Source organism: Myripristis murdjan, chromosome 3 (assembly GCF_902150065.1).
Source record: "Myripristis murdjan chromosome 3, fMyrMur1.1, whole genome shotgun sequence".
NCBI lineage: Eukaryota > Metazoa > Chordata > Actinopteri > Holocentriformes > Holocentridae > Myripristis > Myripristis murdjan.
This window is the reverse complement of record NC_043982.1, coordinates 51,681-61,582: the sequence shown is the minus strand read 5'-3', so window position 1 is coordinate 61,582 and position 9,902 is coordinate 51,681. Positions and strand designations below refer to the sequence as shown.

The following is a 9,902-nucleotide window of genomic DNA, read 5'->3' as shown; positions in this document are numbered from 1 at the left end:
ATGTCATACCTTGCTAGCACCAGCTGCCAGCTGATCTGCTTGTTCGCCAGGCGGATCAAACCAGGAGGCAGAGAGGAGCTGGAGGGGCTGGAGGTCACAAAATCCAACATGAAACACACTCAGACAAAAGACAAACAACCAGGACCACAAACTGCCAGACAGAGCTATAAGAAATTTGTGATTTGCATTACCCTAATTAGCTTTACAAAGTTTATGTTTTGAATTTATTTTTTAGATTAGTTTAAGTATAGGTTTTAGAATAACTGGATAGTTTAACATTGGTCTTTATTTAAACAAAGATGTTTTTAAAGTAAGTAACTTCATAGTTATACAAATGTGAAATTCAACTTTACATCTCCAGATTTATTGTCAGTGAAATATAAAAAACAAAGCTATAGCATTATGCTTACTCATAACCTCCCGAACTCTCCTCAGGCCTTCAGTATCCCAGTGATCCAGATTGTGTATGAGACACTAAAGGACCAGCAGGAGGGAAAGAAGGGCAGAGCTACTGTCAAGACTGGAGGAGCTAGTGAGAACATCTTAATATTCAGGGCCTTTTGGATTGAGATCTTCTTTGCATTTCCAGCTAATTTGTTTTCATATTGTTGTACAGACCTTTACTTCGTCAAGCAGTATCGTGATCGTCTTTCTGTTGCAAACAAACATCATCACCATGGAACAGTCACATATATGGGAGCTTAACTCTGACATATAATTGTAGCATTTGGTATATGAAATGTCACAGTAGATGCAATTGTTTTTGAACAAACAAAGTGTCTTTAATTTTAGTGAAAATTTTAAGATTTTTATGAGTAAATTAGCTGGATGAAATTCCCCACAGATGCTGAGATATAATTAATTAGAATTGCTATGTCAGGCTCATTATTTCCCATCTGTTCTGACCAGTTCTTGTGTAATATAAAAAATGCTTTCAAAATACACCAAACCATGCCAACTATTTTACTGTGATTGATAGCTAATTTATTCAAGTAACTATTCACTATGCAGATGTTGGACTTGTGTTTTGTTTTGTCACAGTCTTCAACTGTTGGCAGATGAATCCTTATGACCGCAGTCCAGCCTTTGGTAAGTGAGAAGAATGAAAGCCTTCTTTCATCTTATCTTATCATGTTACATTCAACCACTAGACAGCAAATTAATAATATGATGTATTCAGCTTTGCTATGTATCCCCCAGTTTTTTTCTGACTTTGGTTATGCTTCCACAGCAATTGGTCCAGATGGATTGTGTTGCCAGAGCAGGGAGTTTAAAGAGTGGCATGGCTGCCGCTCCACTAAAGGTGTCACCAAAGGTAAGCAGTAGAGATAAAGTGCCTTCAGCAGGGGTTGAAAATGAGATCAGTTTGCATCTTGACACTAATACATTCTATGTTAAGTAATCTATGTTAGAGTAATCAATATGTTTCTACCAGACAAAACAACTGAGAGGATCATCAGTGTTATAGAAACAGATGTAACTTTAATCATGTCTTATGTAAGGCCCTGTAAGGCTTATTTAAGGCCCTCATCCACACACACACACACACACATACACATACACACACTCTCTTCCCACTTCTCATTGGCCCTCATTTCTGTGAACAGGAAAATACTACTATGAGGTGACGTGCCATGACCAGGGTTTGTGTCGTGTTGGCTGGTCCACCAGTCAGGCAGCTCTGGATTTGGGTATGAACCTCCCTTTCATCCACAGTCTCCCTGTTATTCAGGCATTCAAGGCTGGGTTCTGCTTTCACTTAAATCTCCATTTGACCCTGAACCATCAATCAAGCTGCCTCAGTAGACTCAGTAGAATAGTTACTTGAATAAATGAGCTATAAATTAGCTGTCCTCTCTTTCTAGGGACTGATAAATATGGCTTTGGTTTTGGTGGAACTGGAAAGAAATCCCACAACAAGCAGTTTGACAGCTATGGAGAGGTAAAACAACAGTGTTTCATCGGATGAATAACCATGTCACCTGTGTATATATTTTTAAATTATTAGTATAAACAAAAATAGAAATCTGGCACACAAATCTGCAAATACATTGGCTCAAAGATAAGTCTTTGACATTTGCCTATGCAATTGTGAACTTTTTGTCACCTTAATATGCTAAAAACAAACAAAAATTAATGATAATTTTAACTCTTGTGCCTCCACACAGGAGTTTACCATGCATGACACAATTGGATGCTACCTGGATCTAGATAATGGCCATGTCTCGTACTCCAAAAACGGTGCAGTATTTACTAGCCTCACTAGTTATGATTCCAAATATAATGGTAATTTAGGAATTCTGGAGTTACAAGGATACAAGGATACAAGGAAGTTTATTTGTCATTATACAACAGGTTGAATAATGAAATTAAAGTGTGGTTCCCTCTTGATTGATTAATTGATTGTATAGAAAATAAAATGATTAAACATGGAGGAGTGCAGATGGTGCATTTAGTCGTCTCACAGCCTGAGGGAAGAAGCTGCTCTGTAGTCTGGTTGTACGGCAGCGAATACTTCTGTATCTTTTGCCTGATGGCAGCAGGGTGAACAGGCTGTGGCTGGGGTGGCTGTTGTCTTTTAGGATCCTTTTGGCTCTGCGCAGGCACCTCACCTCCCCGATATCACTGATGCTTGGTAGATGGGTGCCAATGATGTTTTGGGAAGTTTTAATCACTCGTTGCAGAGTCTTCCTGTCCTGGGCCGTGCACATCCCATGCCAGTTTGTGATGTTTCCAGTCAGGATGCTTTCAATCGCTCCTTTGTAGAAGCTGACAAAGTTGGGGTAAAATGTAAAAACATATAATTACTGATTTCCCATTCCTCATTTTCTCTTTCTGTCAGGCAATGACTTTGGTTTGGCTTTTGAGATTCCCCAACATCTGAAGAACCAACCTTTCTTTGCCTCCTGTGTGTTGAAGGTATCATTACAGTGCACATCACAAATACCATCATGGTAATAGTGGTCTGTGGAAACTAACTAGAATGGCACACACTTTGCACATGCAAGTTGTAATTTTGTCCCATCTTGTCTGCCAGAATGCAGAGCTGAAGTTCAACTTTGGAGGCGAAGATTTTAAAAATCCCCCTAAGAACGGGTTTGTAGCTCTGGACAAGGCACCAGATGGTCATGCAATCAAATCTGCTCAGACAGGTGTGTGGGTCATAGTTCACGGCAGGCAGTTAGGTTGAAAAGAAATCAGTTGTGTTTAGATGGTGTGTTAATATCTTAAAGCAGGCATTCTTAAAGCTCAGCCCTCAGAAAACTTTCTGGTGGCCTGCGGTGATGTAAGGTGACATGAAATGCATGTGTTGTATTTGGTCCTGTTTCAGTACAGTTTTAAATCAACCTATAACGCACAGTACTTTGCTTTTAAGTATATTCAAACTGTGCCCCCTGGGCTAAGCTGTCAAGTTAGGCACGTTTACATGGCAGTCGGTTAGATGGAGGAGCAGGGGCTATTGTGCAAAAAATGTCAGTACTTGCCCCCTTTCCACCAAAAAGCACCTGGTGCTAGTTTGGAGCTGGTGCTAGAGCCAGTGCTTAACTGGTGCCAACAAAGAACAGCCCTGCGTTCCAAATCGCATACTTATACTTTTTACTTTTAGTAGGTACTGCAGCTGCCCTTACAAAGTATGTAGTTTAGTATGAACCCTAACCTAACCCTAACCCTATATTAGACATTGCATATGCATACTATTGGGACACACTACGTACATCGTCCCTAAAGTCCGGCCCTCTCGCTCACTTCCGCCGCCGTCCGTAGCGGCAAATTTGAATGTTGTTGTCAAAATGCCACTGCTGTTTCATACTGCGCTGTCCTCTGTCATATTTATTATCTTCTGTCTTCCCGTCACTTCTGCTGTCACTGTCGTCCGTATGTGGGCGTGGCCTGTACTCAGTCAGAGCGACGTAACGTCCGCTGCACAAAGGATTGTGGGTCAGAATGGCCAGAGCAGCATGCTGAAATCCATACCAGAGAATGTCTAATATAGGGTTAGGGTTAGGGTTGATAGAAAAGTTGATAGAAAAGTCCTCCTTAAGAGTGGTGTTTCCAGATTCTCTTGGTCTTCAGGGGTCCGTTTCACAAAGCACCTTTAGTGAAAACTCTGAGTCTGGTAACCCTGAAATGAGGGAAACTCCGAGTTTTCCGTTTCACAAAGGGAGGTAACTCAAAGCAGAGAAAGAGGGGTAACTCTAGCTTAAGCTCTCGGTCAGTTACCGCAGTAACAGATTCCATGAAACTAACCTGGTCGGGACCAGGTTTTTTTCATGAAACCTCAAGTTTCTCTCTGTGTCCGCCCTCTTTCAGCCACACACGGTATTTAACTTCCTCATTCATTCAGTCAGCAGGCGAGTTTTCGCATAGATGTCTGAACAACGTTTTTATATTTCATCTTAGAGGCCACTCACACTGGCAAGTTTGATCCGCGCCCAAGCACGATTGCCCTTAAAATCCGGATTCTTTGACCAGTGTGATCGCTCCGTATCGTGCTTGAATACAGTACACTTCCCCCGCTCTGGCACGGTTGGAAGGGGTGTGCTTCTGCACGGTACGGGCGCGTACATGAGCACATGCACGGTCACGCACGCAGTGCGCGGACGTAAATCATGCAACTTTCCTCCTGCCTCTGCAAAACTGTTTAATGTGCACAGCGCGATTACCGGCGAATGGCCGCGTTGCGCAATCAATAATCAACCATGTTGTCTGTGTCATTGTCCGTTGTGCTGCTGCAACCGCGTATAAACAAAAGTCGGTTTATAATGAAAGTACAGCAGTCTGTGTGCGGCAATCCGGCAGACCTGGTGCTAGCCGGCACCGCGCGGTGTGCGGCCACCCGGTCACCCGGTCTGCCGGATCTGACAGGTGCTGCTCCGGCTGTCAGTTGGACCTTTCTGAAGAAGGAGGAAGTTACCTCCGAAACTGTCAAGGTAAATAAACATCCCATGTCTGATTAGAATGACCAAAAACGTTTTTTAGTTAAAAGGAAGACGATGTATTTGAACTACATTTATTTATAATGACGTCGGGCCATGCCTGTTGTTGTCGTATTTCAACGTGATGACGTGCACACCGGGGGCAATCGTGCTTGAGCGCATTTGGGAAAAAGGTAATGTGAGTGCAGGCCAGCCGCTGACTGGGGAGGGGGGGATTTTGGCTTTAGCACGATACGGGCTCAAACTTGCCAATGTGAGTGGGCCCTTAAGCTGCTGCCAAGTGTGCTTCTCCCCCGCGGGATTGCACCTAAATGAAATAAATTAATAGGCTACCATTCAAGCAGTTTTCCCCTGTAATATTATTGTCATTGCAACGGACTAGGATTTAAACTTACGCATTGACCCGAGCAGCAATGTTCTCCCACGCCGTCTCCCTCTCCTTTGCCGCTGCAGCGGTGTTGCACTTTCTTTTAAAAACATGTTCAAACTCGCTGTATGAATGCATTAAGATTTCCAGTTCAACTGGGGTGAAAAACGCAGGCTGACCCTTCCCCGTTGCCATGGTGACTCGTCAAATCGGGGTTCCATTAACGCTATCTTTTTTATAGCTGTGGTGCACGCGCTTAACTCCAGGTGAAACTACTCCGAGTTGATAAAATCAACTCAAATCAGCTGTTCTGGAACCGAAAACTCAGAGTTTCCTATCTCAGAGTAGATCAACTCAGAATTCGGGGTAAGACTCGGGCTGTGTCTGAAATCACTCACTCACTCACTACTCCCTACTCACTATATAGGGAATTCAATGTAGTGGACTATATAGTGAACTCAATAGCGGACCGTTTCGGACACTACTTCGCCCGTTGTTCGGCGCCGTTCCGCAATGCATGATGGGATATATTGCCTCCAGTGGACTATATAGTGAACATTAATAATCACTAGACATTCGGACACCCCTACAAAATGGTGTAATCACTATATAGTGCACTATATAGTGGTTAGGGAGTGATTTCGGACACAGCCTCGGAGATGGTTGAACCTGCTTCGTGAAACGGACCCCAGGTGCCATCAAGTGGGATCCCTGGTCGTAAACAGCCGCAAGTCCGTCACTGACCAGTCAGCATTCATTAGCAAATGCTAGCATGTTATGGCCAACAACAGCCCAACCTGTAGGAAATTGAAAGGATATAAGTTCTTGCTAATTTCACTTTTAACCTATAATCCATATTGAACTTTCAGAAACTACAACAGTATTTGCGATTTTTCAGCCATAAACAGTTGTAAGAGACAAATTTAGCCTTCTAGCTCCATAGAGCCCCATTCACTCTGCACTTGCCCGCGATCACCGCCAGTGGAATTACGGTGGAACTGCAACCAAGTTCGATACAATGGGGGTTAATGGAGAGTGGCAAGGCTCGTCATAGATGGGCTCTGTCCATACTGCGAAATATGACCGGATATAGTAGAATATCCTGGTACTCTTGGCATACTGCATCTGACATACTATGTATTGGGACACACTAAATCTTTTTTTCCCTACTAAATAGTATGATAGTATGAGTATTGGAACGCAGGGCAAGTTGGCTTTTCCACCGGCCAACAGCCAAGTGAGTCAAGTCAGAGCCACGTCATTACATCGTCGTAAAACGTGATCACGTGGGTGTGCGAGACACTCGCTTGGAATCACAACAACAAACATGGACGACCCACCGTAGCGATGCAAATACTGCTCGTTTGTTTACAAGCCTACATTGCGGTCCAGAGGCGAAAAAACGCAATTATTGCCGGCTACCCATCGTATTCGTGGTCGGAACAAACGGTGACTATGTTTAGCTATACGTTTATATCGATCGCTGCTCTCGTTTGAGTCTGTAAGTCCGCCCACCAATGACGCGGTGGGCCGCGTCATCGATTCTTTCTCTGGCTCCCGTTTAGCCCCTGCTCGCCGTTGGTGCTTGCTTGGAACCGATTTGGAACCAGTTTGGCCGGTGCTTGGGTGGTGGAAAACCAAAAAACTGGTGCTAAGTCAGGCACCGGCTCCGAACCAGCCCTGGTGGAAAAGGGGTAAGTGAGGAGAAAAGGAAGTTTCATGGGAAATGGAGCAACAGTTGATTTGTTGTACCTCACAGGTTGTATAAAGTGCTGTCCCTAATCTGTAAGCAGATGTGCTAGGAATTTAACATAAAACACCATTGTGACACCATTACCTGTTATAAAATGTACAAGTTCACAGTCAAGGAGCATACAAATAAGCTTGAACAATTTCAGAGAGGTTTAAGTGCCCAACAGTTAGTTTTCACAAATCTGTTTTAGCCTCATTAACTACAAATTGTATTTATTTTACGTCACAGGTTGCAAACCATTTCCAGGGCGTAAATTGTAAACATATACCATGAATAGATCTACAAATGGACAAATAGGACTTTTGTCTTCAGGAAACACAACACACATTTCTCACATGATTCATAATTGCCATGATCTTTAGAATAGGCTATTAAAGAAAAAAAATGTTTTGGAATTACTTTGTCTTCCTTTTTATGTTGGGCAGTCCTCAATCCAATGCTGCATTCCTAAATTGGCCCTCAGTCATAACTTTGAGAGCCCCTATCATAATAAATAGGGCTATCAGTAAATAGGGTTGGGTGATACCCTATATGGACCAAAGTGTTGGGACACACCACTTAATCACTGAATGCACCAGTGCAGTCATCCAACACTGTTCGGATGAACTAGAAGTGAGATTGCGAGCTAGACCTTCTCGATCAATATCATTGTCTGACCACACATTTGCCATTATGGATGAAAGTGTAAAAATTCCCACAGACAAACTGCAAAATCTTGTAGAAAGCCTTTTCAGAAGAGTGGATGCTGTTACAGCTGCATGGGTGGGACCAACTCCATATTCTTGTCATATTGATGGATTTAGAATGGGATGTCTTTAAAGCCCCTGTAGGTGTAAATGTGGTGGTCTAAATTCTTTTGTCCATATAGTGCATATCAATATTATATCTACTGTCATATGAGACTAGATGCCATCTAGTATTTTGGGTGTCTTACTATCGAGATAGATATGTTGTCTTTTCCTGATTTTTAAAGGCCACAGTACAGTAAACGGATGCAATTTTCTGAACTCATTTTACTGTTGTTGCTGTTCTGTTATTTGCCTCTACCTGCTTGGTCATTATATCCACATTAGAAATTAAGATTTATTAAAAAAAAAAAAAAAAAAAAAAAAACTTAACTTATAAATAGCTTATGAAAGCACCCATAGCATTCCCTTAGTTCTAATGCTTCAGCTAAATCACTCTCAAAAGCATGTGCAAAAGTTGCATTTTGACAATACTGATAAGCCCATAAACACCAAAATGCAAGAACAATATCAAAAACAGATTTCAGCATTGTCACAGTTAATATTAATGAGAAACTATACTCTGTGTTTGTGCAGGAAGTGCCAAAGTGAGCCAGATGAAGGCATCATCCAACGCTCCCAAAGCCCTGATCATCGAGCCCTCCAAAGAGTTAGCTGAGCAAACCCTCAACAATGTCAGCCAGTTTAAGAAATATGTGGAAAACCCCAAAGTCAGGTGTGACTGAGTTTGAGAAAGCTCATCAGATTAATTGGACATTTATAATTAAAAAGCTCTTTTGAGTTTCACAAACAGAGACAGCTACTGTGAGCATGCATTTGTTTCAATGCACTCATGAAAAGCAATGTTGTAAATCCATGTCCTAATGTCCTAAATAGTCAATATTTTATGTATTTTATGTATGTTCCAACTTTCCACCCTTGGATGGAGACAGTGCTTAAGGAAAAATTCTTCAGCTTACAGTTTGTAAATCCATTCACTGCAGGGATCTGCTGATTATTGGTGGAGTGGCAGCAAAAGAACAGTTGGCTATTCTAGAACAGGGGGTATGTATTATATACTGTCTCCAACGAACATTCAGATAGTTTTCATACATTTAAACAGAGACCTAAATTGATGTGAACCAGCATATGTTTGAGAATTGTCCTGTCTCTGTGCCCTCTTCCTTTGCTGTGCTATCTCTTCCTCATCACTTCTCAGGTTGACATTGTGGTGGGAACACCAGGGAGGCTGGATGACCTCATATCCACTGGGAAGCTTAATCTGTCCCAAGTCCGATTCCTGGTGTTGGATGAGTGTGTATGTACAATGCAATAATCTCATTAACGACTATGTCCTGTCCAAAACACTGACTGCCTACAATTTAGTGTGTTCCCCCCAAGAAATTAAATGGTTATTTAAGATAGTGGGCTTAATCTCCCAAGTGTTCAAATACATTTCTCAAAAGTTGTAATCATTCAGTTGTGTAAATCTTTTAGGTGTTTTTCCCATCATCTAACTGATTCTTACATTTTCCACAGCTACAGTGTTTTGACTTAAATTTCTATGTTTTGTGTCTCCCTCAGGATGGTCTCCTCTCAGCAGGCTATACAGACTTCATCAACAGGGTCCATAACCAGATCCCCCAGGTCACGTCTGATGGCAAGAGGCTGCAGGTAAAATTTTTGATAAGTTGCGTTTTGACAGTTATATTAGTGCTGTGTTTCCCCTAGGATTCTGGCTTCAGCACATGCACGAAAAATTTTTGGGGTGTGAACCATTTGACTTGGACCAGGAACACACTCATCTTCGTGGTGATGAGGTCACTTGAGGCAGCCTGTCAGGGGGAGGGGAGGCCGTTTCAACCAGGGGCTACCGCTCTGGGTCGGAACTCGTACCCGCGGCTGTAGTGCTTGGAACGCTCGTGTGGGTGTCCATTTGACTTGGACCAGGGACCGGAGGAGTGCAAACGCACTCATCTTCGCCACTGGTGGTCAACTCAGGCTGTTGTACCTTGCGTTTAAAAAAACGCTGATATTTTCGCCTGTTTTTCAGATGGCTGGAGCCAACGTAAAAAATGTGTTGATTCTCCTCCTCTCTCTGTCTGCTTGGATGGCAGGTA

The 9,902-nt window shown here is 42.6% G+C and overlaps 1 protein-coding gene across 1 annotated transcript in view; it reads left to right on the top strand.

Annotated features, from left to right (window-relative positions):
- LOC115380345 (ATP-dependent RNA helicase DDX1-like) overlaps nt 1–9,902 on the top strand; it is a 10,262-nt gene continuing 360 nt past the window's right edge. The window contains exons 1-13 of the mRNA XM_030081484.1: nt 1–93; nt 436–532; nt 1,042–1,089; nt 1,232–1,315; nt 1,608–1,691; nt 1,866–1,942; nt 2,169–2,241; nt 2,843–2,919; nt 3,038–3,152; nt 8,380–8,518; nt 8,787–8,847; nt 9,002–9,100; nt 9,367–9,456. Coding sequence (XP_029937344.1) covers nt 1–93; nt 436–532; nt 1,042–1,089; nt 1,232–1,315; nt 1,608–1,691; nt 1,866–1,942; nt 2,169–2,241; nt 2,843–2,919; nt 3,038–3,152; nt 8,380–8,518; nt 8,787–8,847; nt 9,002–9,100; nt 9,367–9,456 — 1,137 coding nt within the window. The remainder of the gene's footprint in view (nt 94–435; nt 533–1,041; nt 1,090–1,231; nt 1,316–1,607; nt 1,692–1,865; nt 1,943–2,168; nt 2,242–2,842; nt 2,920–3,037; nt 3,153–8,379; nt 8,519–8,786; nt 8,848–9,001; nt 9,101–9,366; nt 9,457–9,902) is intronic.